This window comes from Meriones unguiculatus, chromosome 11 (assembly GCF_030254825.1).
Source record: "Meriones unguiculatus strain TT.TT164.6M chromosome 11, Bangor_MerUng_6.1, whole genome shotgun sequence".
NCBI lineage: Eukaryota > Metazoa > Chordata > Mammalia > Rodentia > Muridae > Meriones > Meriones unguiculatus.
Genome location: NC_083359.1, coordinates 91,829,780 through 91,857,447, shown reverse-complemented (window position 1 = coordinate 91,857,447; position 27,668 = coordinate 91,829,780). Strand labels below are relative to the sequence as shown.

The 27,668-nt window shown below is 50.1% G+C and overlaps 4 protein-coding genes and 1 long non-coding RNA gene across 12 annotated transcripts; 3 read left to right on the top strand and 2 right to left on the bottom strand.

Moving 5' to 3' along the window:
- Nucleotides 1-2,420: 2,420 nt before the first annotated feature.
- Nucleotides 2,421-8,208, top strand: Ufc1 (ubiquitin-fold modifier conjugating enzyme 1). Its single transcript, XM_021647142.2, has 6 exons — nt 2,421-2,949; nt 6,554-6,621; nt 6,820-6,883; nt 7,174-7,250; nt 7,496-7,586; nt 7,803-8,208. The coding sequence occupies exons 1-6, from the start codon at nt 2,827-2,829 to the stop codon at nt 7,881-7,883; spliced, it is 504 nt and encodes a 167-aa protein (XP_021502817.1). The 5' UTR covers nt 2,421-2,826; the 3' UTR covers nt 7,884-8,208.
- Nucleotides 8,209-8,783: 575 nt separating this feature from the next.
- Usp21 (ubiquitin specific peptidase 21) lies at nt 8,784-14,598 on the top strand. Its single transcript, XM_060364679.1, has 13 exons — nt 8,784-9,007; nt 9,759-10,379; nt 11,097-11,156; nt 11,328-11,448; nt 11,655-11,766; nt 11,960-12,115; nt 12,582-12,646; nt 12,815-12,918; nt 13,103-13,189; nt 13,442-13,513; nt 13,725-13,839; nt 13,926-14,040; nt 14,244-14,598. Exons 2-13 carry the CDS (start codon nt 9,780-9,782, stop codon nt 14,332-14,334), a joined length of 1,698 nt encoding a protein of 565 aa, XP_060220662.1. The 5' UTR covers nt 8,784-9,007; nt 9,759-9,779; the 3' UTR covers nt 14,335-14,598.
- On the bottom strand, nt 14,563-16,118 carry LOC132646397 (uncharacterized). Of its 2 annotated transcripts, none has more exons than XR_009584642.1 (3): nt 15,981-16,118; nt 15,070-15,374; nt 14,563-14,807 (listed from the first exon to the last, which is right to left on the bottom strand). It is a non-coding gene; the product is annotated as an uncharacterized LOC132646397 (long non-coding RNA). The 2 variants fall into 2 exon arrangements; XR_009584643.1 differs by having other exon boundaries at nt 15,070-15,287; nt 15,981-16,074.
- Nucleotides 15,344-19,535, top strand: Ppox (protoporphyrinogen oxidase). 6 transcript variants are annotated; one of them, XM_021647137.2, is made up of 13 exons: nt 15,344-15,658; nt 15,757-15,851; nt 15,993-16,127; nt 16,259-16,374; nt 16,512-16,644; nt 16,924-17,068; nt 17,175-17,365; nt 18,351-18,411; nt 18,542-18,660; nt 18,752-18,862; nt 18,957-19,106; nt 19,232-19,274; nt 19,350-19,535. In XM_021647137.2, exons 2-13 carry the CDS (start codon nt 15,765-15,767, stop codon nt 19,490-19,492), a joined length of 1,434 nt encoding a protein of 477 aa, XP_021502812.2. In that variant the 5' UTR covers nt 15,344-15,658; nt 15,757-15,764; the 3' UTR covers nt 19,493-19,535. The 6 variants fall into 6 exon arrangements, with proteins under 6 accessions (XP_021502812.2, XP_060220657.1, XP_060220658.1 ...); XM_060364674.1 differs by having other exon boundaries at nt 15,349-15,658; nt 16,512-16,660; nt 16,937-17,068; XM_060364675.1 differs by having other exon boundaries at nt 15,349-15,658; nt 15,741-15,851; nt 16,512-16,660; nt 16,937-17,068.
- A 94-nt stretch (nt 19,536-19,629) lies between these two features.
- On the bottom strand, nt 19,630-25,929 carry B4galt3 (beta-1,4-galactosyltransferase 3). 2 transcript variants are annotated; one of them, XM_021647113.2, is made up of 8 exons: nt 25,683-25,929; nt 24,769-25,030; nt 24,143-24,433; nt 23,377-23,612; nt 22,226-22,416; nt 21,986-22,108; nt 20,531-20,635; nt 19,630-20,413 (listed from the first exon to the last, which is right to left on the bottom strand). In XM_021647113.2, exons 3-8 carry the CDS (start codon nt 24,396-24,398, stop codon nt 20,140-20,142), a joined length of 1,185 nt encoding a protein of 394 aa, XP_021502788.1. In that variant the 5' UTR covers nt 24,399-24,433; nt 24,769-25,030; nt 25,683-25,929; the 3' UTR covers nt 19,630-20,139. The 2 variants fall into 2 exon arrangements, with proteins under 2 accessions (XP_021502788.1, XP_021502787.1); XM_021647112.2 differs by having other exon boundaries at nt 24,769-24,964.
- Between the last annotated feature and the right edge of the window lie 1,739 nt (nt 25,930-27,668).

Below are 27,668 nucleotides of genomic sequence, written 5' to 3'. Positions count from 1 at the left end.
TGAACACCTTTAATCCCAGCACTCAAAGGCAGGGGCCTGTGGGTTCTGTGAGTTCAAGGCCATGCTGGTCTACATAGAGAATGCTAGGACAGCCATGACTATACAGACCTTGTCTCAAAAAACAAAACAAACACTCTACCAAACAAATCATCTGGGAAAGAAAAAGCCAACGTTATTTGTAGCTTGGGCTGGGATGACAGACACCATCACGTCTGGTTTATGTGTCACTGGGTGTCCAACCCAGGCTGTGTGCATGCCATGCAAGCATTATAGCATCACACTGCATCCTCAGCTCTTCAAAGTATACTTGTAACTGAGTGCAGTGGCACATGCCCGTAAGCCCAGCACTCTGGGAAGTAGAGCAGGCAGATTTCTGTGAGGTTGAGGCCAGCCTGGTCTACAAAATGAGTCCAGGACAGCCAAAGCAACACAGAGAAACCCCGTCTCAAAAAAAAAAAAAAAATACAAAAGCAAAACAAACAAACCCAACAATATGTATGTGTCTGTGTTTTAAGACTTACTTATTATTTAGACAGTGTCCTGCCTGCATGTGTGCCTGCAGGCCAGAAGAGGGCACCAGATCTCATTATAAATGGTTTGATTCACCATGTGGTTTTTGGGAATTGAACTCAGGATCTTTGGAAGAACAGCCAGTGTTCTTAACCTCTGAACCATCTCTCTAGCTCCCTTTTTTGTTCGTTTGCTTGTTTGTTTGTTTGTTTGTTTGTTTGTTTTTAAAATAACTTAGTGGACTGGAGAGATGGCTCAGCAGGTAAGAGCACTTGCTACTTTTGTAGAGGTCTGGTCTTTCGTTCCCAGCACCCACAAGGAAGTAATGTCAGGAACTCTGGTTCCGGGGGACCTGTTGCCCTTTACTGGCCTCCGCAGGTCCTGCATGCACAGGGTACCTTACACGTGCAGGCAAAGCACTCATATAAAAGGGGCACACATGCCATACATAGCTCAGACATGCCCACAGAGGACAACTTTGCAGAGTCAGTTCTCTCCTTCCGTCTTCATGTAGTGGCCAGGCTGTGCTGCAAGCACCTTTACCCACTTGAGCCATTCGCTCTACTTGTTTTCTACTTGTTCCTTTTTTCTTTTCTTTCTTTCTTTCTCCCCTTTTTCTTTTATTTATTATGTATACAATGTGTGTTTGCATGTGCACCTGCACACCAGAAGAGGGCACCAGATTACATTTTAGATGGTTATGAGCCACCACGTGGTTGCTGGGAATTGAACTCATAAACTCTGGAAGAGCTCTTAACTTCTGAGCCATCTCTCCAGCCCCCTTTCTTTTTCTTTCTTTCTTTCTTTCTTTCTTTTTTTTCTTTCTTTCTTTCTCTTTCTTTCTTTCTTTTTTGTTTTGTTTTTGTTTTGTTTTGTTTTGTTTTGTTTGACACAGGGTTTCTTGGTGTATCCCCGGCTGTCCTAGAACTGGTTCTGTGGAACAACCTGGCTTCAAACTTAGAGATCCACCAGCCTCTACTGCCTGAGTGCTGGTTTAAAAGTGTGTGACACCACCTCCAGGGACCTTGTTTTCTTTGAGACAGGATCTGTCTGTGTAGACTCAAACTCGCCAACATCAGCCTGGCCTCTGCATCCCAAATGCTGGGATCAAAGGTGCTGCACTATCTCAGCACCTTTCGTTACTTCGTTGTATTGAGTGGCAGAATCTTCCAGACTTAGACACACACACACACACACACACACACACACCCCGCCCCAAGTTCTGGGAGAACAGATGTGGGCCACCACATCTGTTTCTTTTATTTTTCTTTGTTTGTTTGTTGAGACAGTGTTTCTCTGTGTAACAGCCTTGGCTGTCCTGGACTCCCATTGTAGACCAGGTTGGCCTCGAACTCATAGAGATCTATCTGCCTGCCTCTTTGCCTCCCAAGCGCAGGAATTAAAAGCTTTTGCCACTGCACCTGGCACTGCTGATATTTCTTAGTGTCAAATGAATTTAGAAATTACCCGACCAGCACTTGGGAGACAGAAGCAGGCAGGCGGATTTCTGTGAGTTGGAGGACAGCCTGGTCTACACAGTGAGATCCTGTCTCAAAAACAACAAAAAGTTACCAGAAGACTTTTCTTAGGCTTAGAATAGGCATTCAGTGACTGTCTGCTAGCCATTTGGGGGAATTCATCTAGGAAGGAATCATGTCTATATACTTAGTGTATATTACACAAAAGATATTCAGTAACGCTTTGTAAAATATTTTATCTTTTGGTCGGTTTTAAAACCTAAACACATTAGTTTTGGCATAATCCAGAGCTCCAAGCCATCCTGTATGTGTTTAAGTCCAGCCTGGAATACATGGGATCCTGTCCCCTTTAAAAGCAATCAAGCTCCTGTATTCCTGATTCGGTAGTTGTTATTCTTCACGGCAGGGATAAAAACGAAGGAAGCCACTCTGAAGCACAGACACGTAAACCGCGCACCTCAGGAGACAGTACTTTCAAGAGTGTCCAGAAAAGCCTGAAATTCTAACAACTTTCCGGGGATGGGAGGTCTTGGGTTTTCCCAAGAGTGCTTCTGAGCATGAACGGAAGTCAGTGTCTGAGCAGTCTCCGGTGATTTAATGTAGGTGCCGCGTTCTGGACAGCGTGACCCATCTCCCTTCTGTTCTTCCGGACGCTTACACCAGTCGGCCAATTTTATTTTCTTACGAGAAAAAAATAGAGTGCATTCAGAGGCCGCTTCTAGGCAGTGCGATGCCCCATCTTCCCACAGTAAAGCTGGCGACGCCCTGAGTAAGTTACAAGCAACTCCACTTCCGCGTTTGTTTGGTGTTTTTTTTTTTTTTTTTTCCCTGCTCCAAGATGGCGGACGAGGCCACCCGGCGGGTAGTGTCCGAGATCCCGGTGCTGAAGACTAACGCTGGACCCCGAGATCGGGAATTGTGGGTGCAGCGACTAAAGGAGGAATACCAGTCCCTTATCCGGGTCAGTGTTACTCCTGTGGTTGACGGCGTTGCAAAGGAGTTGCGGGTAATCAGGTGTCCTCAGGAATTGGCTCCGTGTGGAAGCTGCTTCCGGTTTTTAGTTTTAAAGTCTAAATTGTTATAAATGCCAGTGTTTCTGGGGCAAGGGACAGCGGGTGGGGTGTTACGGGTGGACGGAGGGAGGATGCAGAAGAGATTCCGGTTAGGAACACAGGGTCAGACCTTGAAGAAATAAAACAGTATTCCTGGAAGGTGACGTGTCTTTCCCGCACCAGGTGTTTTGCTGAATGTAGGAGTTGGGAGACAAAAATACTTGGTCCAAAGTCTCAGCCCATCACTGCACTTCTTTCATTCTTTGTGATGAAATGAATGGAATGAATGACAGGACTGAAAACGGTGTTAGAGATTGGTGTGTTAGTTATAAATTAGCCATCTTTTCAATTAATCTGTTATGGGAAGACAAAGATTGCCCTCCGTGGGTTCCATCTGCTTCCAAACCCAGAAGTTCTCCTGCCTTATATATTGCATCACTGAGAAATTGGCAGAGTGCTTGCTTAGCATGCAAGAAGCCCTATCCTTAGTACCTCAAAAACGGATGTGGCTTATGTACTCACTCCCAGTATTTAGGACATGGAGGCAGGAGGATTGGAAGTTCAGGTCATTCTGGACTACATAATGAGTTCAAAGCCAGACTGAACTATATGAGTCTCTGCCTCAAACACAACAACAGTAAGACGTACTGTGTTCCTGGTACCTAAGGGGGGGGGGGGGGAAGGAGGTGTACAAACCAGGAATTGTGGGTGCAGCGTAAAGGAGGAATATCAGTCCCTTATCTGTATCAGTTTTACTCCTGTGGTTGACCGAATAGCAAAGGAGTGGCAGGTAATCAGGTGTCCTCATGAATTGGCTCAGGAAGGGCTCTACTGAGGTTGACAAACAGTATTAGACCATGCTTAATTGGAGAGACAGAGACAAAACTAGGATATTTTGAGAGCATGGGGAGAGATGAATAATTCAACTTTAGTTTGCTAGGGTAGGGCTTCTTAGAAGGGGCAAAACTTGAATTAAAACTTAAAGTATAAGCACAAGGGCCAGAGAGAGATGGCTCAGTTTGTAAAGCACCTTCTACTAAGCCTGACAGTTTGATTTCTGGAACCCACATAGCAGAAGGAGAGAACTGACTCCTTTGGGCTGTCCTCTCATTACCACATGCACACCTGGCATGGCTATACACACAGACGCACACCATAGTAGCACATAAAACATAAGTATAGGAAAAGGGTACTCAAGACATCAGGACAGGGCTGGAGAAATGGCTCACTTACTGCCCTTGCAGGGGACTTGGTTTGGTTCCCAGCACTTACCGTGATGGCTCAGAGCCATCCCTAACTCTGGTTTCAGGGGATCTGATGCCCTCTTCTGGACAGCATGAGCAAAGAAACAAGCTAGGAACAGCATGGTACAAGCTGGGAGCCTGTAATTTTAGCATTTGGGATGCTGAGGCAGGACGAGTGCAGGTGTGAGGCCAGCTTGGACAGTTTCAAAGCCTTCCTGGGTTACAGAGTGAGTTCAAGGCCAGCTTAAGCAATTGAGACCCTATCCAAAAATAAAAAAATAAAATAAAAAAAAAGTAATTGGGGCCAAGGCTGGGTATTGTGGTGCTTGGTACTATAAATCTAGTACATGGGAGGCAAAGGCAGGAGGGTTTCAGTGAGTTTAGTTCCACCCCTGGGTACAGAGAGACCCTATAACAGACAAACAGCAGAAACTAAAGTCAGCAGGACATCATGAAAGATTAGTGGGGAAAATAAATGGTCAAGGATGAAGGCTGGCCTTCTGGCTTAGGTGGCTGAGTAAGATAGCCACCTAAAATTGGTTTATAGTGAGAATTCTAAAAATTTGGTTTCAACACACACACAAATATAAGAATGTACTTTCGTTTTAATCCCAGGTGTAGGGATGTGGGGCTGCTTTTATGATTTGCCTCATGCTCTAGAAGAAGCATGGTTTTGTGAGCTGCAGATAATTTGTGTGATGTTTGGAATGCTGGGAACTTTTCAGAGGGTTCATAAATGTGAGGGCAGAGGTAGTTGTTGGTCATTTAAGGAGGTTGGTTGTACTTTGCTAGGAGCTGTGGTCAAAGAATAAATAAAAGTAAAATAATTAGGGGCTGGCAAGCTGGCTCATCAGTTAAGAGCACTGTCTGCTATTCCAAAGGTCCTGAGTTCAATTCCCAGCACCCACATGGTAGCTCAGAACCATCTAGTGCCCTCTTCTGGTGTGTATACATACATGCAGACAGAGTATTGTATAGATAATAAATCTTTAAAAAAAAAAAAAGCTCGGGGCTGGAGAGATGGCTCAGTGGTAGAGAGCACTGTCTGCTCTTTCAAAGGACCCAGGTTCAATTCCCAGCACCCACATGGCAGGTCACAACTGTCTGTAATACCCATTCCTATGCATCTGACACCTTTACACTAATGCACATAAAAAATAAAAAGTTAAATAAAAATTTTTAAAAAAGCTCATAAAAAAGTAAAGAAATTAGATTTTCCTAATTCCTCTCTCCCCTCTATCCTTGTGGGAAAAAGAAGAACCCACAAAATAACAAAGATCAGCTACAATGGTTCACACTTCTATTCCAGCAACTTATGAGGTGGAGGCTGGAGGATCAAACGTTCAAGGTCAGTCTTAGGTATAGTGGTAGGTTGAAGCTAGTCCAGACAGGAGATTCTGAAGAAGGAGAGGAGAGGAATATAGTATAAAATCCAGATATAAGTACTAAGTTTCTGTTTTCTCTTACTTAGATAAAGGTATATACATTGAAACATGTAGTTGGATACTAGAATCTGAAATTCTGACAAAAGGTTTGAACTAAAAGTAAAGAATTGAGAATCAGGCTGGAGAGATGGCTTGGCAGTTAGGAAGACTGGTTCCGTTTCCAGAGGTCCTGAGTTCAATTCCCATCAACCACATGGTGGCTCACAACCATCTGATGTCCTTTTCTGGCATACAGGCACACATGCAGATAGAGCACTCGTAGACACAAAGTAAATAAGTAATTTTTTTACATTACAAAAAGAAAAGATTTGAGAGTCACTAGCTTGTAGCTGCTAATGGAAATTAGTGCGGGGGGGGGGGGGAGTCCTCCAGAAATAATGTATCTAGTAAAGTAAGTTTGGAATTAAGGACAGATGCAATCAGAGCCCTATGAGTCCCCAAATATTTTGTGTTTGCTCTATTATAGGGAACTTAGGCATTCTATTCTCTTCTCTGAGAAAGCCCCAAACTTACCTGTTAGCCTTTTCTTTCATTTTGTTTATGTCTGAAAAATTGTGAACTATATACTAGAGAAGAAAATAATCTTCCTTTTCTTTTGACAAAAGGGGCTGCCCTTGGCTTCAGCTCTCTTTGGTTTATGTTTATTTGCTTTTTGTTTTTCATAACAGAGTTTCTCTGTGTAGCTCTAGCTGTCCTGGCATTGTAGACCAGGCTGGCCTCAAGCTCACAGAGATCTGCCTGCATTCTGAGTGCCTGGATTAAAGGTTTTCACCAGTACCACCAGCTCCATCTCCCTTTTCTGAGATCTTATTTTCTGCTTTCAGTATGTGGAGAACAACAAGAATTCAGACAATGATTGGTTCCGACTGGAGTCCAACAAAGAAGGGACCCGGTAAGCCAGCCTTTGGGAGGTGTGGATAGGAGCCTCACCTGAAACAATTTGGTATCCCATAACCAACTTCGAAAGCTGCCAAAGATGCATTAGTTTAGAGTTCCCTAATTCCTGACCTGAGTCTTCCAACTTGGTGACTTAAGCAGAGATGTCATTTGAGTGTGATAGGAATGGTCTGAGGTTTGGTCTTTGTTACAGGTGGTTTGGAAAATGCTGGTACATCCATGACCTCCTCAAATATGAGTTTGACATCGAGTTTGAAGTGAGTGTGACAGAATGGGAAGTATGAAGCTTAGAAGAAAGGAATTGATTAGCTGATTGTTAACAAGCTAACCTTTCTTGAAGGGACCAAATAAAGCTTTTAAAACGGGAGGGGAAAGGGGAGGTTTGAAGCAGATATGTAACAGTTACTAATCTCTATGTCTAGAATCCTTGCACATACATGCCACTTGGGGATCTGCTGGACAAGCAGTTCAACCAAGAGAGATACGGGTTTGATTAGACTTATTTTTCTCTTGATTCTGTTTTATTAAGGCTTTATAATTTCTCCAGATTCCTATCACATATCCCACTACTGCTCCAGAAATTGCAGTCCCTGAGCTGGATGGGAAGACAGCAAAGATGTACAGGTAGGACTGACTAGATGAGAAAGAGCAAAGGAAGCCTTAGGGAAGAGCTCAAGAGACAGGTTTTCCCAGAGCCTGCTGCTTCAGAGTCTGGAGGAAGACCAGGTCTTCTGTGCCAAGCCTATGCAGAGTACTTAGCAGACCTTGTTCTCAATTCTGAGCACTGATAATCTTCCTGTATTCCCAAAAGTCTGGTATACATTAAGCCAGTTTTGCATGTCAACCCCTTCCTTTTGTCCTTCTCACAGGGGTGGCAAAATATGTCTGACTGATCATTTCAAGCCTTTGTGGGCAAGGAATGTACCCAAGTTTGGACTAGCTCATCTCATGGCCCTGGGGGTAAGTTTGTTACTCTTGGTGTATGAGGGGAAGAAAGAGGGTTCAGGACCCTAAGCAGTATCATAGACATAGCTGAAACTAAACAGAGAATAACTTGTCTCTTTGGCATATATGTTCTGGACTTTAGAACTTACAGTCTCTGGGAAGAAGGTTCAGGTGGAACAAGGGGCATTGATCGTGGTAGGGTAACCTAATAGGGTCTCCTTTGTATTGCAGCTGGGTCCTTGGCTGGCAGTGGAAGTACCTGATCTGATTCAGAAGGGTGTGATCCAGCACAAAGAAAAATGCAGCCAGTGAAAGATGCAGCCACCGAGGCAGGACAGAGGGACTTTTGATAGGCTGCTTTCCCGTTTTCTTGTGAATGGTTCCTTCACCGGGTCACCTCTGGTTGTTACAAAGTAGCCATAGCTGGAAGGAAAAATAACAAAACCCGACAAAAGGATAAGGTCACAAAGTTTCTAAGTTTCACTGGAGGTGAAAGACTTGGGCCTTGAAATAGGCAATTTATATCCCTTCTCCAATAAAGCCCTGGAGGCATCTTGGAGGCAAGGGGTGCAACTGACAGCACATAGCTTTTTGGTTTGTGTAGACAACCTGGCAATAAAAGCTGCTTCTCCAGGTAGCCTGTAGTTCTCGTTGATGGCTGTTAACAAGGTGAACAAGCAAATACGGGCGTTCAGGAACAACTAGTTTGGAAGGAGGAAATGGGTGCCCTTCCAGAGCTAACAAATGGAAGAAAATCTGATTTTTCCCCCTCCTGTTGGGATTTGCTTTTGCCTGTTAGCAGTGAGCCTTGCTTTCCTTGCTGTCTGAGCCTGCAAAGGCGCTTTAAGAATGAGTTTCACAGGTCCAGCGTTCTCTGCCCACTAGGGATCTCCCCATCCCTAAATGCTTCCCTTTTGGTTTGCGGGCTAGAGCTGGACTTGCATGCGGCATTCCCACTGCATCCCTTGTTTGGAAAGAATCTGTGTTGCAAGCCCTTCCGTTATTATTCGATTTTTCGGCTCTTCATCCCTGTGCACCATGTGACCGGGTGAGGGGCCTTACCCTCAGGGACTTGGAGCAATGGTTTGAAGACCACCACCCGGCAGAGCTTGGAACTAGTGGTTCTAAAGTTGGCTGCGTTTCCATGGTGTCGGCCGGGGAGCCGTGGGGGCGGGCTCACGCAAGCGCCGAGGGGGCGGGTGGGAGGATTCCGAGTGTGGGCGCGCAGGCGCCTAAGAGACTGTGAAGCCGGTGGCCTGTGGCCGGGCGGCACCAACAAAGATGGCGGCGGCCCTTGCGGCGGGAGCAAGCTGGGCAACAGCTGCGGCTGAAGCTGGAGCCTGGCCCGCGGGGAGGCTGTTCGGGGGTAGGAGGGGGTGGCCCTGAGGTGGAGCTGGACCCCGGCTGGCCTCCCCCGCCCCCTCGCCGGGGGACAGGTATGGGCTGGGACATTATGGCAGGGTGGGGTGAGACAGCCGAGGGAGGACGGATCCAGACCCCAGAGGACGCTCACCACAAAGGGAGAGGCTCGCGGTGCCCAGCGGGGCCTGGGACACTGGGCTGGAAGAACAGCATTCTCGGACCACGGGGAATATGCCGCCGGACCCCGTAGCCAATCAGCGGCCTCGGCCTTTCTGCCCTCGAGGGGGGCGGACCCGGGTAAAACCCTGCTGTGGTGGGAGAGGTGCAGAGATTAGGGGTCAAGCACTTTGTCCTCCATCCCAAACCATTGCTCCCTGGTCCCAAATACCAAGTGAGATCCCTGAACTGGAAGAGGGAGTGGATTGCAAATCACCCATGTATAATCGGCTGCTTTTGCAACCCAAAGGGGCAGGGGTTGGGCGTTGGAATGCTGTCTTTTGGACTGATTCCTGTATCCACAGATCAGGTCTGGGGCACATCCCACTTGACCAACCAGATATGTAGATTATAAAAACAGCTGAGACTGGGACTACCACTGGCTCTTCAATAAATCTGTATTCTATAGAGAGGGGGTGGGGCATGAAAAGGTCAAAATGATGGAATACTAAGTATTTTTTTGTGCTAAACATTGCTAGGTAATGGGGATGCAAGAACCGATTTTATAGACGTGATTCATGCCCTTGGTGCATCTAGAAGCCAGCTTGCATGGCAGCTTATGTCTTATCTTCCTTCCTAATTCAAATGCCGACCCTCTGTTCTCCTCAGGTCCAGCCTGCGGTGTCCACAATGCCCCAGGCTTCTGAGCACCGCCTGGGCCGGACTCGAGAGCCACCTGTCAATGTACAGCCCCGAGTGGGAGCCAAGATACCATTTCCTCCCCGGGCCCGCAGCAAGGAGCGCCGAAACCCAGTTCCTGGGCCAAACTCCATGTTACGACCTTTGCCTCCCAGGCCAGGTCCCCCAGATGAAAGGCTCAAGAAACTGGAGCTGGGTCGGGGTAGGACCTCAGGCTCTCGTCCTAGAGGCCCCCTTCGAGCAGATCATGGGGTTCCCTTGCCTGGCTCACCACCCCCAACTGTGGCTCTGCCTCTCCCATCTCGGACCAACCTAGCCCGTTCCAAGTCTGTGAGCAGTGGGGACCTGCGTCCAATAGGGATTGCCTTGGGAGGGCACCGAGGCACTGGCGAGCTAGGGGCCGCACTGAGCCGCTTGGCGCTCCGGCCTGAGCCGCCCACTTTGAGACGTAGCACTTCTCTCCGGCGTCTTGGGGGCTTCCCTGGCCCCCCTACCCTGCTCAGCATACGGACAGAGCCCCCTGCTTCCCATGGCTCCTTCCACATGATATCTGCCCGGCCCTCTGAGCCCTTCTACTCTGATGACAAGATGGTGAGGACTTACCAGCACATGTGGTCTTCCATGCTCTTGCCGTCAGCTTTCTTGTCATGTTATGGCTTCTCGAAGTCCCCTTGTCGACCCTCATTACACCAGTGGACTCTTTTCTGAGGCCTTCTAGATCTTACTTTGGGTTGTATGTGTGCCAACTTGGTGTGCCATTCTAGTCCCTAGGGAATTAACCCAACTATTTAGAATTCTTCTTTGGGTCCTGAGGCCCTTTCTTTTAAGGCAACTTGTCTCCTAGGACTAGGCCTAGACCTAATTAATCCCTGGAGCTGGAGAGGGGCGGAGTTAAGAGCACCTGTACTGATGTGATTTCCCATTTCCTGAGCTAACAGAGCTAGGCTGCTTGCAGTTGGAGCCAGCAGGAGAGGGTGCAAGAAGGGGCCACGGGGGCAGGAGGAGGATTTGGGGGCAGCAAAGTGGGGGTGGGGAGCAGCTGGGCAACCATGCCAGTGCTTGGGGAGTTGCCCCAGGAGCTGCAGCGCCGGCTGGCTGGGCAGCGGAGTAAATGGGGATTAGGTGTGACAGCCATGGCTGAGCCGGTGATACACTCGGCTGTAATGGGTTTGCTGCTCATGACCAGTGAGGTAGGAAGACCAGTGAGGGAAGGAGGGCAGAGTTGGCACCCGAAAGGGGATGGGGAAACATTCTGCAGCACGCTACCTAACCTGCCAGGTGGAATATGATTGTACTCTGACCTTCTAGGCTCATCACACACTGCTTCTGGGCTCTGGTCATGTTGGCCTCCGAAATCTGGGAAATACAGTAAGAGCCATTTTCCTGTCCTTCCTCCGTCAAAGGAATGTGAAATGGTGTTGTGGGTGGAGACAGCCTGCAGATCTGGGGAAGGCGTGTGGAAGGAGAGTGCTGAAGCTCTCAAGGCCTGCTGGGCACCCGTCTGGAAAGGTAACGGCGGTGTCCCTACTGCTTCCGCAGTGCTTCCTGAACGCTGTGCTACAGTGTCTGAGCAGCACGAGGCCTCTTCGAGACTTCTGTCTGCGAAGGGACTTCCGGCAAGAGGTGCCTGGAGGAGGCCGAGCCCAGGAGCTCACAGAAGGTGGGACACAACCCCTGACCCTTCTGTTCTCTTTTCCCCCCAACCCCTTCAGTTGTCTCCTCCCAGTACCCAAGGTTCCCAGCCCTTCAATCTGGCAGTCACATTCGTTTTGCCTAGTTCCTTTCCTAGAGGCTTTCTATGCACGAATCTCCTCCTGCCTGTTCTAGACCTAACTTTGCGTCCCTTCCCCACTGTCCCACCAACAGCCTTTGCAGATGTGATTGGTGCCCTCTGGCACCCCGACTCCTGTGAAGCTGTGAATCCCACTCGATTCCGGGCTGTCTTCCAGAAATACGTTCCCTCCTTCTCTGGATACAGGTGGGGAGGCCGAGAAGATAGGGTTTCTCTCTAGCCAATTCTGGGGTTGGGACCAAGCAGGGGCTTCAGCAGCATTGCTCTGAGCCTTGAGATTTTCTACGCCAGGGAAGTTTGGACCCACATTTGGGCAGGGGATACTGTCCGTGGATGGACCATGAGGGGGATCAACTGCCCATACTCTGTCTGGCTGTAGCCAGCAGGATGCCCAAGAGTTCCTGAAGCTCCTCATGGAGCGGTTGCACCTTGAAATCAACCGACGAGGCCGCCGGGCACCGCCAATCCTGGCCAGTGGGCCAGTTCCCTCTCCACCTCGCCGAGGAGGGGCTCTGCATGAAGAACCTGAATTAAGGTAAGAGTTGTTCCCCTTTGCTCCTCTCCCCAGTAGTTTTATCAGTAGCACTCACCCTTCACAGAACTGAGAGAATCAAAACTGGAAATGTAGGGCATAGGGAAGAACCTTTAGCATAGAAAAAAAAATGGTTTGTAAGTACAAGGAAGGAGGAAAGGGAAGAGGAGGAGGGAAGCTGAAGGGTGCAGATCGAGGCAGAAAATTGTGTCGGGGATGTCACTAAGTTGGGGAAGGAGAAAACAAAATATATCAGAGGGGCTTGCAGAGAAAGATGGCATTCTTCCCTTACACGTATTCCTTTTCCTCTCGTTTTGGATTTCCCCAGAAGTGTTACTCCTTTGGCTAGAAATTTAGGGAAGGAGCTAGGATGTGGATAGGGAGCAAGGCTCTCTCAGTGATTTCCGTGGTTTGGGGACGCCCAGTACCACAGCCGTCTCACGGTGCCCCTTCCTTTGATCTGTGGCAGTGATGATGACCGAGCCAATTTAATGTGGAAGCGCTACCTGGAGCGAGAAGACAGCAAGATCGTAGGTATGGAATGGGGCAGAGCAGTGGGAGTTTGGACTTGGGGGACGAAAGAACGAGAGCCAGGCTGTACGTGAAGTGGTGTGTAGAGCTGTTAGAGAGGGACAGGATTACAAGAAAGCACTTTAGGCATCCAACAGTGACTTTTTCTCCTGCCTTTTTGCTTCTGTCTAGACCTGTTTGTGGGCCAGCTGAAAAGTTGCCTCAAGTGCCAGGCCTGTGGGTATCGCTCCACCACCTTCGAGGTTTTTTGTGACCTGTCCCTGCCCATCCCCAAGGTGGGATTTCAGAGGATTCCAGGGGTGGATGAAACAAGGGTTCGGTGACCTGCCCCTAAGTGTGGGTGGGAACTGGGGGGGGGGGTTGTCTCTAAAGCAGAACTGAAACCTGGAGTAGAAAATATTTTAAAAAGGAAATCCAGAATATGCTGACCCTTATTTCTCCTCCTTCCCCTCCCCTCAGAAAGGATTTGCTGGGGGCAAAGTGTCACTGCGGGACTGTTTCAGCCTTTTCACCAAGGAAGAAGAGCTAGAATCGGAAAATGCCCCAGTATGTGGGAGTTTACGGTGGTGGGAGACATGGGGGATCTGTCTGGATAAAAGAAAGTGCATGCTTCCCTAGTACGGGAAGAACAGTTACATGTCTGTGCATGTGTGGGGTCTCAGGTCCTCACATGCCTAGGTTAAAGGAGGAGGGGCAAAGCAATGAGAAACACACTAACTTTATATGTGAGTTGGGGGTGTCAGAAAACCCAGCTTAGGTGAAAGCACACTGGCCTAACACTATGTGGTGTTTGTTTAGGTGTGTGACCGATGTCGGCAGAAAACACGAAGTACCAAAAAGTTGACAGTACAACGATTCCCCCGAATCCTCGTGCTCCATATCCTAATCTTTCAGTTCTTATTTCTCTTAGGATATCTCCCATACATTGTTTCCTCACCTTCATTGAGTTTTCCTTAGGAAAAACCTGCCACCCCAACTTTCCTTGCCATCTTTCAGGACGTGCTGGGGGACTGGAGGGTATTGGATTTATTCCTGCAATCTCCCTTAGAGACCCTCAGCCTCCCAAATGCTCCTTAACCAGGGCTTAGATCTGAACCGATTTTCCACCTCCCGAGGCTCCATCAAGAAAAGTTCAGTGGGTGTAGACTTCCCACTGCAGCGACTAAGCCTAGGGGACTTTGCCAGTGACAAAGCGGGTGAGTCCGGCAGGAAACGTCCTAAGGAACCTTCAGGAGGGGGACACAACTCTTGACTGTGGAGACTGATCTTCTCTAACCCACAGGAAGCCCTGTCTACCAGCTGTACGCCCTTTGCAACCACTCGGGTAGTGTCCACTACGGCCACTATACAGCTCTGTGCCGGTGCCAGACTGGTTGGCACGTCTACAATGACTCCCGGTGAGAAGAGCCTCTTAACTCAGCCCGTGCCCCATGCCACTGCAGCCCTGGCTCCATCCCTCCCATGAGGTCTCCAAAGATTAGATCCTGACGAAGTGGAGGGAGTCTCTCCTGACCTCCACCCAGGCACTCTGAGGCGGAGTCTTGTAGGGAGGAGGGGGCACACACAGGGATGACCACAACCATTCCGTTTCTCTCCCTAGTGTCTCCCCTGTCAGTGAAAATCAGGTGGCGTCCAGTGAGGGCTACGTGCTGTTCTACCAACTGATGCAGGAGCCACCTCGGTGCCTGTGACATCATCTTGAAGCCCTGTGAAAACCTTTTCAACACCCTTAAGCCCCCAGGCTCCCCACTTACCTCAGAGACGTCTATTTTTGTGTCTTTTTAATCGGGGAGGGGGGGAGGGGTGGTTGTAGCTCCCATTATTTTTTTTATTACGTACCCTTCCGCCTTGTTTTCCTGTCCCATGTACAGAGCTCACCAGACCCTTGACCATGTACAGCCCCCAGAACCTCTGCAATCTCACTTTTTGTGAATAAATTTATTAAGAAAAGGTGATGTTCATGTTTGTATTTGCCGCTAAGAGGAAATGAAGATCCAGAACTTTGGTTCCACTGGAGCCTTTCCGGGACCAAATTCCGTCTCCAGGCGGGGGCGCTCTCAGAGCAGAAGGAAAAGACCAGATTGAGCAGGCCCCAGACTTGCACCTCAACACTAGTGTAGGACCGGGACGACAAACCTTGAGACCTGTGAAGTTGCGAGGAGGCCTGAAAACCAGAGTGCAGGCATTGGCACGCCAGTTCTTACCTGAGAGGGGGACTTCCCCTCGGGGGCAAGGCACCCAGGAACCCCTGTTGACAAACACTGGCTGCGTTGCCTGGCGGCCTTCGCTCCCGCAGGCCCTGTCGGTTGCTAACATCAAGGAGCTGTTTGTGGAGCCGCCTCCCCACGGACTGGCCTCCAAGTGTCTCTCTCTTTCTAACTAAAGCTCGTGGGGCCCTCCCTCCCTCCAGGTTTCTCACCGCAGACCTGGGAAGCTTGAGCTGGGGAATGCTAACTCCCGGATTCAGCATTTTGCTGCCTTGGCCCTGGGGAAGGCCACGCCGGCTACTGCAACTAACTCCGATTAGGCAAAGAACGGGTTAACCTGTTCCATGGGGCTGACTCTGTTGCTCCGCCGGCAGCGTCACTGCCAGTTCGGTGTTTTCATTGGTGGATGTATCCAGAGTCCACCAATCCAGAACCCGCTTTCCAAGACCCACCAATCCGGAAGCAGGAGAGAGAAGCGCAGTCGCAGGCCGCCAGAATAGAACAGACGGAGAGTCAGAGGGACCCTAAAAGTTAGGGGCGGGGATAGCGGACCTGAAGCTGTTCACCTGCGTAGGCTAGGAAACCCGGGTGCCGCAGAACTCTGGCCTCTTGGGAGGCTTGAGCTGGGGAGATAGCGTGGGCGTGACCCTTATCTGCACACCGCCAGGATGGACTGGTCCTAGGGCCTCTCTATCGCTTTCTCTCTCTGGTTCCCCCTATCTCGCGGGTAAGTCCTGGCCTCTGAACGAAGACCCCGCTCTCCTACCAGCACATACATGCGCGCCCTGTCTTAGTTGCTCATACATTAGTAAGTGGCCAGAGGTGGGATACGGGACTATGGGGGGGGGGGGCGGGGGAGGTGTCCGCAGTTTGTAAAACTGCCGGGCTAGCTCAACCTTTCCCCAGGCCTTACGATGGAGCGGACTGTGGTCGTGCTTGGCGGTGGTATTAGCGGACTGGCTGCAAGTTATCATCTGATCCGAGGCCCCTCTGCCCCTAAGGTGAGTCCCCACTGGTACCATTTACTCTTAACATTTCCACCAAAAGCTAGATAAACTTTGTCCCACGGACTATGCGGATTCCCCCACTCCCACCCCTAGTCCCTTTGCCCTGCGCCCACAGCATCTCACTTTTGGACCCAGGTGATCTTAGTGGAGGGCAGCAAGCGTTTGGGAGGCTGGATCCGCTCACTCCGGGGATCTGATGGTGCGATCTTTGAACTTGGACCTCGAGGAATTAGGCCGGCTGGAACGCTGGGAGCCCGGACTCTCCTCCTGGTGAGCGTCCTGTGGAATGTGGAGGAGTGGAGGGGAGTTCTCCAAAGCGATAAGAGTTGCAGAGAGGGAAGACATTTGTGGGGTCAGTTTTTCCTTAGTGTCTCCTCTTCCTGAGGGCTTGTGGAGAGCAGGTTTCTGAGCTTGGCTTGGAGTCAGAAATCTTGCCCGTCAGGGGAGATCATCCGGCTGCCCGGAACAGGTTCCTGTATGTAGGCGGCGCCCTACACCCCCTGCCCTCCGGCCTCAGGTAACATCCTGTCTCCTTACTACCGTTGGCTCCCTGACAGCCATCCCAGCCTCGGGGTCAAATGGATGAAAATAACCCCCAGGAGCTGGGAAGGGGAATCTGGGAGCTTTCTTTTCACCATGCCTTCCTCCGTGCAGGGGGCTACTCCGCCCTTCACCCCCCTTCTCCAAACCTCTGATTTGGGCTGGGCTGAGGGAGCTGATGAAGCCCAGGGGCAAGGAGCCGGATGAGACTGTGCACAGTTTTGCCCAGCGCCGCCTTGGACCTGAGGTGACACTGCTCAGAGGTGGTCTCAAATCTCTCCCTTCCTGCTTCTCAATCTCTTAACTCACACTTAACGCTGGGGATTGTGGTATCACACTCTATCTATTGCTCGTTTCTCCAGTGTTGGGAATAAATGCCTGCCTTTCCTTCCCATCCTTTTGTTCCAGTGGGAACCTCCTCAAACCATACTATCTCCTTCCTTCATCCCTCTCCAACCCCCACCCCAAGCCGGGCCAATCATGGTGGCTTCTTCCTTGGCCCCTCAGTCCTAGTCTTCCCCTTAAGGTGGCGTCTTTAGCCATGGACAGTCTGTGCCGAGGCGTGTTTGCTGGCAACAGCCGTGAGCTCAGCGTCCGGTCCTGTTTTCCCAGTCTCTTCCAAGCTGAGCAAACCCATCGATCCATATTACTGGGACTACTGCTGGGAGCAGGTGAGGTGGAGCACTGGATCAAACGGTGAAAGTAAAGAACCCGACAAGCTGACGTACTTCCTACGAGGGGTGCTGTTTTGATTGGGTATTTTCTGCCTCCTTTTAGGGCAGGGTCCACAGCCGGACTCCTCACTAATTCGTCAGGCTCGGGCTGAGCGATGGAGCCAGTGGTCACTCCGTGGAGGGCTGGAGACCTTGCCCCAGGCCCTTCACAATCATCTGACAAGTAAAGGAGTCACTGTCCTCAGTGGTCAGCCAGTCTGTGGGCTCAGCCTCCAGCCAGAAGGGCGGTGGAAGGTAGGAAAACCCTCTGGAGCACAGGGAACCTGCGTCAGTGTTAACTAGTTTTGTTGTAATGCTGAGCACTGCAAAAATTTACTTAGCAAAAAGTCTCATACATGACCCGATTTTAAGCCACAGTAAAACAGGCCTTCTGGGGAAGGATGTGGACTTCGCTGCTGAACATCCATTTCTTTAAACTTGGCCCAAGACTTTAAAACACAGTGATACTGTTTCCTCGTATGACAACCATTCTAACATTGTTGCCTATTAGCCACCACTGCTGCACACCCATCAATCACGAGATCCACAAAGCTATCAGAGCCCTGCCGTGTTCCTGGGACGTGCCTGCCACCCTTTAAAGTCAATGATAACTTCTTATCCATAAATGTTTTCATCTGGGGAGAAGGAAGCTGGAAAAACAGCTCACAGTTAAGAGCATGTACTGCCTTTGCAGAAGACCTGAGTTCAGTTCCTAGCTCTCCCATCAGGTAGCTCAGGTTCAGTAGAGGTATTAAACTTCACAGACACCCACACTTGTGTGTACACACACACACACACAGTCACTCTTTGTCTAAGTGGTTTAACCAGATCAGGGCTGGTAGCACTGGACTGTTTTCTTGCCGTAGAAGAACTTTTTAGCTATTGGCTTCCTCAGCTTCTGAGGCTTTTATTTGTGAACCTTTCTCAAAAAGCCCTTACGTACAAGCCTGTGAATGGAAGTAATAGTGCTTGCTAGTGTCTGGGTGCACGGAAGGAGCAACCCACCTTCAATGAGCATTTCAGAGCAGCCACACTGGCCTTTCTGGCCCACTTTCTGGATTATACAGAGGCTTTTTGTTATTGTTGTTGTTCAGATACTGTCATTCATCTTCCTCACCCTGGGTCAGCACCCAGCTTCTCCTGTCTCTTGAGTACCTGGGGAACTGAGAGGAAGGCAGCGTATCTCACCTTACCCTTCAAGTCCTCCTGACACCATCTCTCAAATGTTCTTATCACTCAGGTGTCTCTGGGAGACAGCAGTCTGGAGGCTGACCACATCATTAGTGCTGTTCCAGCTTCAGGTAACAGGACAGTCCCTCCCTTTACCTAACCACCAGGAAGCCATGCCGGGCTCCTGAACTGCTCATTCCTAAGGGACTCCAGTAAGACAGAGCTAGCTTAGTATAAATGCTTCTGCCTCCTCTCCTCCAGTGCTCAGCAGGCTGCTCCCTGCCGAGGCTGCACCGCTAGCTCGCGTCCTGAGTACCATCACCGCTGTGTCTGTCGCTGTGGTGAATCTGCAGTACAAAGGAGCTTGTCTGCCTGTCCAGGTATGGGGAAGAGGAGAATGAGGAAGAAGAGGGAAGACACAGGCTCAGTGAGAGCCCTTCCCTTCTGACCCACAGACACCCTCTTCTCCAGGGATTTGGACATTTGGTGCCATCGTCAGAAGACCCAACTGTCCTGGGAATTGTGTATGACTCCATTGCTTTTCCTGAGCAGGATGGGAACCCCCCAGGCCTTCGAGTAACTGTGAGAGGAGGAAACCTTGTTTAGGGTGGGGTTTCCAAAGGGCTCCCGTGTGCCTTGGCATGGACAGGATGGTCAATGCTGCATTTCTCCACAGGTGATGTTGGGAGGTTACTGGTTACGGAAGCTCCAAGCTAATGGCCATGAATTGTCTCCAGAGCTGCTCCAACAGCAAGCACAGGAAGCAGCTGCCATACACTTAGGACTGAAAGAACGACCGAGCCAATGCCTGGTCCACCTGCACGAGGTGAGCTGAGATCAGTTCTTATCCGTTCCCCCTTGAGAGCCTTGAAAGCAAGGACCAGAATGTTTATCAAACCAAGGCCTTGGAAATTAGTACTAAACATTCACCTGCCTCTTATCTCTCCTTAGAACTGTATCCCTCAGTATACACTAGGCCACTGGCAAAAACTAGGTAAGCTGGGAAAGCAGGTGGGCTGAGGAAGTCTGACCCTGGCTAAATAACATTCCTTTCATCCTTACCTTTCAGAGTCAGCTATGCGATTCCTGACTGCTCAAAGGTTGCCCCTGACTTTGGCTGGAGCCTCCTATGAGGGGGTCGCTGTCAATGACTGTATAGAGAGTGGGCGTCAGGCAGCAGTTGCTGTGCTGGGCACAGAATCTAACAGCTGATCCCTCCTCTCCCACTCATGAAAATAAAGGTTGCCAGAGCTTAGTTTGGTCTCGCTGTTCTGTCAACCTATAGACTTGTCCAGGTTGGGGATGGTGGAAAAGGTAAAGTGGCCTGGAATGCAGAAAGGACAAACAAAGGTGAGACAAAGTCCTTTATTAGAAAAGATATCAAAATCCCAGCCCCCCTGGGCCAAGACCAGAGAAGCTACTCCAGCACTGGCAGGAAATGCCCAGGTTAGGGGTTTCCTCCACCAGACAGCTTCTTGGGAACCATAAATAGAATAAATATTCACAGAGGTCCCAGGAGAAGCTAGGTCACTCCTGGATGAGAGTGATGTCTGTGGACGAGGAAGGGACTTGGGGTCCAGCCCTGCTCCTACCCTGGGGGCAGGGGACTCCCAGGATTCGTCACATAAAATGACATCAAAGATTCACAGTCATAAGCCCTGATAGGTGGCCCCTGGAAAGGGGAACCTCCAGGTCTAGGGGAGCCCAGCTCCAACCTAGCCATGAGGAGAGGTCCCTGCCTCCCAGCACAGCACTAGAGTTTAGTTCCCTCACATCCCCCTGAGAGCAGTGAGGAGCAAGGGGTGTGAGGAGTACAACCCCTCTGATTCAGTGTCATGATTGAAGTGGACAGAGAAGAGTCAGTGAGGACCACGGGCAGCTGTGTGGTTGGCAGTAGGCAGAGGGCCAGGCCTAGCTGGCGGCCGGCGTTGCAGCATCTCTTGACGGAAGGCCTGGGAGGAACCTGGTGGGTATCGGGGACCAGAGGGAGCCCGGGGACCCCGAGGGTCAGTCCCAATGTCTGCAGTAATGTTGGTATAGAGAGGGCCCAGCTCTCTTGCCAGCAATCGGTATGTCAGTGAGTTCATTCCATCTTGGGTCCAAGAATTCTGGGTACGGACCAGGAGGTCAAATCTGAGGGTTAGAAGTTTAAGACTAAGATCTAAAAGGAATAGCCTGGAATTTAGAGACAGGTAAGAGTTTCCTGTTGAGCTAGGAGACCCGAGAGTCCAATAGCAATTCCCCTCCTACCTGTGGGGGTTTTCCTCATTTCCTTTATCTCCTCTGTGCTTCACCATCTTATAGTGCCCCACTGAGGTGGGCGGTCGAGAGATCTTCATCCCAGCCAGGCGTACCCTGTGAGGAAAATAAGGGAGTCTTGGAGAAGCTAGAGTAGGGAAAGGCTGCTGGCAGGTGAAGGAGAAAAGGAAAGACCATCAAGGAAGTGATGACATATACCTCCGCACAAACACTAATTATTGCCTGTTTGCCAAAAAAAAAAAAAAAATTAAACAAAACCTGCCAACTATGAGAAAGCAGGAGAAAATCAAACAGAAAGAAGGTAAAGTTGGCCATATCTAACTCCTCAGAGGGCCGAGTGCCAGGCGCCCCGGGGCCTTACAGCAACTGGGCAGAGGCAATTTGTAAATTCTGCTTTCTAAATGGCTCTTTCCTAAGGAGCTGCCTTTGGAGTCTTGGAGGACAGAGAAAGGGGCCATATTTTGTCTAAAGCATAGAAACGGCAGACCCAAACTCAGCCATCTCTGTCTCTTCCCCTTGGGTGCTGGGCATTCAAAGTGGGGCTTACATATGCTACACGCCCACTTGACCACCAAACTGCACCCCCAGCCCAGCGATTCCTATCTAGTCTAAACCACCCAGCTCCTTTCTAGCTGCTGCCATGTGTGAAAGAAAAGAGCAGAGGCGAGGCACACAGATGATCAGGACCTTGAAGCAAGCCGGAGTTCTGAAACACAGAAGCAGGAAGTCAAGGTGGTTTGACAAAGAACTGAAAAAATACACCTAGAATTTTCAGGGCGTGAGATACACAGGTGAAAATTCACATAAAAATGTCATTACAGGGGACACATGGGGAGGGGAGGCAATGGATCCAGCATATCAAGCTCAAATACACTGCGCACGAAACTGGTTCGCTGGAGGCTAAAGGTAAGAATGTTTCACATGCCAAGAAATGAGTTGGCATTATGCAAATCACTCCCCCTCCTTTAAAGACAAAGAGATGGGCAGGTGGTAGTGGCATGCGCCTTTGATCCAGCACTCTGGAGGCAGAGTTCTAGGACAGCCAGGGCTACACAGAAACTCTATCTCAAATAAACAAACAAACAAACAAACAAAAAGGTGCCTCTGGGCTGAATGAAGAAGAATCCCTCTCCCCACTCTCACAGAAGTAGTCTCTATGTAAGCCTAGCAAAACGAAGAACTAACCTGTATTTTAGGCCCCTTCTTGAGATCTAGAATTCCGTATTTCCAACTGATACTAACCCTTTTCCCAAGAATATAACCCACCAGATCTAGCTAGAAAACTGGCATTTGACAGAATGGGCAAAGCCTGTCCTGAGTAGACTAAGCCCAAGGCGGGGGTGGGGGGCGGGGGGGGAGTGCACAGTGTAGAACCAGGAAGCTAGAGAGTTTATGTTGAAAGACTGTGGTCAGGGAGTGAGAAAGAGATGTGTCAAGAAGTCTGACCTGGCAGCAATGTCGTCATCCTCACCGCCCCAGCCCCAATATTCATTGGGGAAGCCATTCATCTTCAGGTACTGGTCAGGAGTGAGCGCTGACACCCCACCAAAGTACTGGGGGTATGGGAGGCTAGAGACAAAAAGATCCTTGTATTTCACGAATTTGGGGAGCCATCCCTTCCCACAGTCCCCTTAGCTCTCCTTCCACAAGGCTCCCTGCTTTCTAGTGCCCCTCCGTGCCCTCTACCTGTATCCAAACTTATTCATGGCAACGGCAACGTGGCGGGGTCCCCGGGGGTCGCACACATACAGGTTGTGATCGTTTTCTGGAAGAAGGTCCACGTCATGTAAGAACAAGCAGTCCCACTCTTCGTCACGCAGGGCTTCCCGCACCCCTACATTCAGTAGCTTTGCCCTGTTAAACGTGCCATTTCCAGCCTGGAAGATAGCGAAGGGGGACCAGACTGTGCAAGGAGGAAGCAGGTAGCATGTGTGCCAAGGTGAAGAAGAACATCTAAGTGGGACGTGGGACCGAGAGAAGGAAGAACGAGATACACAGCTGAGCTCCGAGGGACCCGACGGTGGTTCCAATACTCAGGAGACTGAGACAGGAAGATTTTGAGCAGACTAGGAAAAAATGAGGGTTATAGATGTGGCTCAGTTGGTATAGTGTCGGCATTCATTAAGCCCTGGGTACAGTCCTCACCATATAAAACCGAGTATGGTAGCGTGTGCCAGAAATCCCAGCAGTGGGAAGGTGGATGCGGGAGGTCAGAATTACAGGTCATCCTCAGCTACACAGTCAATTCTGAGGCCACTGTGGGCTACATGCGATCCAGTCTCCAAAAGCCAAACAGAACAAAACCACCTCAAGACATCAGCAGTTTCAGAACTAAGGTGCTGTAGAGGGGGCTTAGCAGTTAAGAGCACTTGTTGCTCCTGTAGAGGACACAGGTTCAATTCCACTACCCATATAGTAACATCAGAAACTCCATTCCCAGGAAACTGATATCCTTTTCTGACCTCCTCAGGCACCAAATACGCATATATGCGGGCAAAACACTCACAACCAAAATAAATAAAGAAAAATCTTTTTAAGTTGCAGAACTACTATTTTAGCTAATCCTTGACCAATTAATTCCAAATTATTAATTAAGCTGTGTAACAAAGGGGAAAAAAAAATCACAGAAAAATACAGGAGCACAGAAATACCCTAACAGAAGAAGGAGGCAGACCTAACAGAATAAGCATGGGACTACCAAAGTTGGAAGAAGAGCAAGGCTAGGTGCTTCTCCATTATCTCCTGTCTACCCCTTTCCAGCCACCCCCATTAGATGAAAGAGGCATTTGGGGACTCCTTAACATCAAAGAAAAAGAGTAAGGGAGAGAGTGGGGTACCTGGTGGATGACGTAGATGCCGTAGGCAAGCTGCTGGCGCTGCAGGAAGGGATGCAGGTGATAGAGCAGCAGGCGAAGGTGGTGCTCCCGGGCACGGTGGGGCACGATTATGGCTGTTCGGGAGCGAGGCTCACACCCCGCAGGACGGTACCGGCCCCCCGATTCCACCCGGGGGTTCCGCGCCACAATCTCGGCTAGTGATGGCACCGGGCTAAAGGACACTGACACGGGGCCCACTGTTGGCAGGGAAAGGCAAGTTCAGAGGTCGGAGGCGCAAGGAGAAGGTGGCCATCAGAACCTGAGAATTCCTCTGGCGAAACAGCCTGATTCTGGGCTCAGCTCCCCAAGGGCTCACTCAAAAAGTTAATTTCCCTTCACGAAGACAGCTCCACGAAGCCTTAAGCTGCAGGCAGGCTCCTTACCTTAGACTACTTACTTTCTTATTTTAGGGTTCTATATAACTTTCTCTTGTCCCACACTGAAGCTACAGGAGAAGAGCAAAAAGGACTTCTACCTAATTAAGCCAGGACTCATCTACCAGAGAAATTACTCCTACCTTAGGGCGGGAAGAGCACATACAAAGGTCAGGCAGGAAAGCTTGTGACCCAGGAGCGTACCCTAACTCCTGACCACTGTCTCAACTTCAGCCCACCTTAGAGTCCATCAGCGTAAATGTCATTTCGTGCCTGCCCAATATTCCTATCCTCCCCACCCCCGGAACACACCTTGTTCTCGTCTTCACCTTCTTCCCCTCCTACTCACTCACCTAAGAACGGAGATCTTTCGGGACAGTAGGGCAGAGCTTGAGCTGGAGGGGCCCCTGCTGCTCCGGGGGCCCCAGGCAGGTGACTGAGGTTACTGTAGACATCACGGGGATGAGAATAGTCAAACGTTGGGCCCTGTTCTCGACCAAACAGGGCACTGAGGCTTCGGAAGCCCCCGAGTGACAGATACATCATAACTGCCAGCTGGGAGCCCACCAGCAGGGCCAGCGTGCACGGCCGCTCCAGCAGCCTCCGCATCCTGACGTGAGGGCTGGGGAGGAGTGAAGGAATGGCTGAAGGCAAACCGGAAGAGAGCAAGCCAGCAGAGACAGCAGCAGGTAGAGATGAGAGTGGTGCCGGGCAGAGAAAGAAAAACAGAGAACAAAGTCACAGAAAGAAAACTGCTGTAATGGGTCAAACAAGGGAAAAAAAAAGGGGGGGGGCGGGGGGCACCCAACCACCAGCAGCTCTTAAACACGTTGCTCAAGCTCAGGTTTCGTTTTTCATCCACTTCCCCCAAACCACTCCCACCATAGACTTCCAGTCAAGAAAGCTTACATCATTCAAGCCCCAAGTCCACTTCAGAAGTCTTTTAAAGTCCCTCCAATAGCAAGCGAGACAGACACACCTGTGTTCAAGCTGTCCTCTTCCGGATCACCGGGGCTCCAGGCGGTCCCCGCGGAGCAGAAATATGAGGCATTATCTCAAATTGGAATTGTCACAGAGGACAGGAGAGAGAGAAAAAAAAAAAAAAAAAAAAACAACCATCCCAACAGCCAATGTGGGACCAGCAGGAACAGAAGTGATCAAGGACAACCAGTCACCTGTACAACAGATAACAGGATCAGGAAGAAGCAACTTTCCCGTCATGGGAAGTGCGGGGGAAATGACTGGAAAAAGAAAAGATGCTAGGTCAAGTCTCTCTCCCAGGGACTAAGTGTCGGCTCTGTACCTAACTCTACTCCAACAAAACGAGCTTGTCTGGGGGGCGTGGGAACAGAAGCACCCAAAAAAATAAATAATAAATAACTATACAAGAGGCAAAACAGTCCTGACAGGACAGGGGCGGCCGGAAAACATCAAAAATAGAAAACAGGTTCTTTCCGTCCTTCGAGAACCGGGGAGCGCCTCCGCAGGTTGCAGGGCGCTTGACCCCCTCGGGAGCTGCACGCCAGCAGCTCTGGAGCGGGGCCCGGAGGAGGGTGGGGGTGGGGAGGCGCGGTCCACGTCCCCGGTGGACCAGGGTAGGTGGCCCAGGACACCGGGGCCGGCTCACCTGGAAGGGCGTGGTCAGGGGTCTGCGCGTGGGGGGTGGGGAGGGGCCAGCGCCCATTCTTCTCCAGCACGCCCATCCCACCCCAGCCTCCCGCGTTCGCCCCTGCCGTGCAAGCGCGAAGGCAACCGGCCCACGTCCACGTTTCCCACCCGAGACCCTGTCCCTGCTCCATCTGGCTTCTTATCTCTACTCAGAACGTCTCCTCCCCACGGCCTCCCAGACCTTTCCCCGAGGACTCTTTCTCCATGGTCCCCAGCCCACCCTACCTGGTCTGCTCCCCGCCGTCACCGCCACCCGGACAACCGGGCAGGTATCTCTGCCGCCATCTTGGAAGCGGGCGCTGGGGGCGGGGCCCGCGTCACGGGGCGGAGCCTCTGGGGAAGCCGAGCGCCGGGCCGCCCCCCCCACCCGGACCCGCACCGCGGAGATGGAGCCTCACAGCCTGCTGACGGGGTTCCGCTGCTCACCTCACCGCGGCAGCTCGGAGCCCTGGCTTTTCGGAGAGGCCGGGAGACAGTTCCTGAGGTTTCCGAAGACCTCCCCCAGGAGCGCGCTGAGCCCTCAGCCCAGCGTGTCAATGGCGCCCCCTGTAGACGGATGCTACTCGGAAATTGTTCCTCTCTAAGGCTGCCGGGACACGCATTTGTATCCCCACGGCATCTCACAGGCCTTGACGTGGAAGTAATTAACCGTGAAACAGAATGTGAAGGGAAAGGCAGCCTTAGCCCTGGTATAAATATGTTTTCCTAGGTGTTACGCTAAAGCGGATACTACAGCGACGTGCAAGGGATTTAATTCCGTGGCTTCTGCAAGCCCCTAGCCTATTGTTTTGATTTGGTTTTTGGTTTTTCGAGACAGGGTTTCTCTATCTAGCCTTGGCTGTTCTGGACTGGCTTTGTAGACCAGGCTGGCCTCGAACCCACAGAGATCCGGCCTCCCAGAGTGCTAGGATCACAGGCGTGTGCCACCACAGCAGCTTATTGCGTCTTAACAAATTCATGGGTAGCGATCCTGGGCAGACTTCTCAGAAGGAGTCATGTCTAATGGGGAACCTGGAGACCTTGTTTACAGCATATCCTGCTTCAAACATTGTTCTCATGAAAGTTATTTTACAACTCGTATAGGTTAGTGACCTGCATGCAGATTTTGTCCTGTCTAGTAAAACATCACTTGAAAAGGGGGAAAAAAAGGATTTGTCTCAATTTTCTTATTTAGAACACATCTTCATAAGCATATTTTCCTTTTTTATATGGCTATTTAAAAAAAAAAAAAAAGACTCTCTTTACCAAATGCTAGACACACTGTGCTGAGTCCTCTTTTTAATTAGATCTCCTCTTTGGCCCCTACCTTGGTCCTACCGAAACAGTTTTAGCCAGAAAGAATCCTACCAAGCCAGATAAGCAAGTTGTACCACCATCCCCTTGATATCTGATCACCCCCATCTGCCTTTAGGAAGAATCCTGTCAAGTCAGTTTACCAAACATCCCTTTCTTCTTGACGTCATTTCTAGGCCAAGTACAGACTTATTGTCAGATTCCCATATCCCTGGTCTTTCTGCTTCCTTCCCCTATTTTCCTCTTAGAATCACCCGGAATGAAGTCTCCCTTACTGTGTCATGTGGGAATATAACAAGTATGAATGTTGAGATCTGAGACGGCAGGCACACTAAAAACTTTGTGAGCCTGGGAACGTAAGACGACACCACAGGTAAAGGACATAGAGGCACTTGCTGCCAACCCTGAAGACCTGATTTTTATTGTTGTTTGGTTTTACTTTTGGTTTTTTTAAAGACAGGGTTTCTCTGTGTAACCTTGGCCGTCCTAGAACTCCATCTGTAGACCAGGCTGGCCTCGAATTCACAGAAATCTACCTGCCTCTGCCTCCTAAGTGCTGGGATTAAAGGCACAAGTGTCCAATTTGAAGACTTGAATTCGATCCCTACAAGCCCCCTGATGGGAGAGAACTGACCCCCACGGGACATCCTCAGACTTCCACACAAGTTCGCCATGACACATGTGCCCACACTTATAAACACATAATAAATAGTAAATGTTTAAAAAACAACAGAAGAAAGACTATAAGCCACCTTAAAAGGGTTTGGAGCTGAGGATGTAATTGCCGATCACTACAATGGTTGGTTTGTTTATGTCATGGGTTGGTTTCCCAGACAGGATTTTGTAGCTGGTCTTTGCTACTTTGTGGGTTCTTTTCCCCACCCTTTAGCCCCTAAGTTTCACCCCCTACCACTAGAT

Bases quoted from the DNA above. Each gene is read 5' to 3' on its own strand.
- Usp21 (XM_060364679.1), top strand. From the start codon at position 9,780: ATGCCCCAGGCTTCTGAGCACCGCCTGGGCCGGACTCGAGAGCCACCT. The intron at 12,919-13,102 runs GTGGGATTTCAG...CCCTCCCCTCAG, and splicing joins TGTCCCTGCCCATCCCCAAG to AAAGGATTTGCTGGGGGCAA. The intron at 13,190-13,441 runs GTATGTGGGAGT...GTGTTTGTTTAG, and splicing joins TAGAATCGGAAAATGCCCCA to GTGTGTGACCGATGTCGGCA.
- B4galt3 (XM_021647113.2), bottom strand. From the start codon at position 24,398: ATGCGGAGGCTGCTGGAGCGGCCGTGCACGCTGGCCCTGCTGGTGGGC. The intron at 22,417-23,376 runs GTACCCCACTCT...GCTATCTTCCAG, and splicing joins GCATCTACGTCATCCACCAG to GCTGGAAATGGCACGTTTAA. The intron at 20,636-21,985 runs GTCAGACTTCTT...TTTTCCTCACAG, and splicing joins GATGACGACATTGCTGCCAG to GGTACGCCTGGCTGGGATGA.
- Ufc1 (XM_021647142.2), top strand. From the start codon at position 2,827: ATGGCGGACGAGGCCACCCGGCGGGTAGTGTCCGAGATCCCGGTGCTG. The intron at 2,950-6,553 runs GTCAGTGTTACT...TTCTGCTTTCAG, and splicing joins AATACCAGTCCCTTATCCGG to TATGTGGAGAACAACAAGAA. The intron at 6,884-7,173 runs GTGAGTGTGACA...TAATTTCTCCAG, and splicing joins AGTTTGACATCGAGTTTGAA to ATTCCTATCACATATCCCAC.
- Ppox (XM_060364674.1), top strand. From the start codon at position 15,765: ATGGAGCGGACTGTGGTCGTGCTTGGCGGTGGTATTAGCGGACTGGCT. The intron at 17,366-18,350 runs GTAGGAAAACCC...CTTATCACTCAG, and splicing joins AGCCAGAAGGGCGGTGGAAG to GTGTCTCTGGGAGACAGCAG. The intron at 18,863-18,956 runs GTGAGAGGAGGA...ATTTCTCCACAG, and splicing joins CCCCAGGCCTTCGAGTAACT to GTGATGTTGGGAGGTTACTG.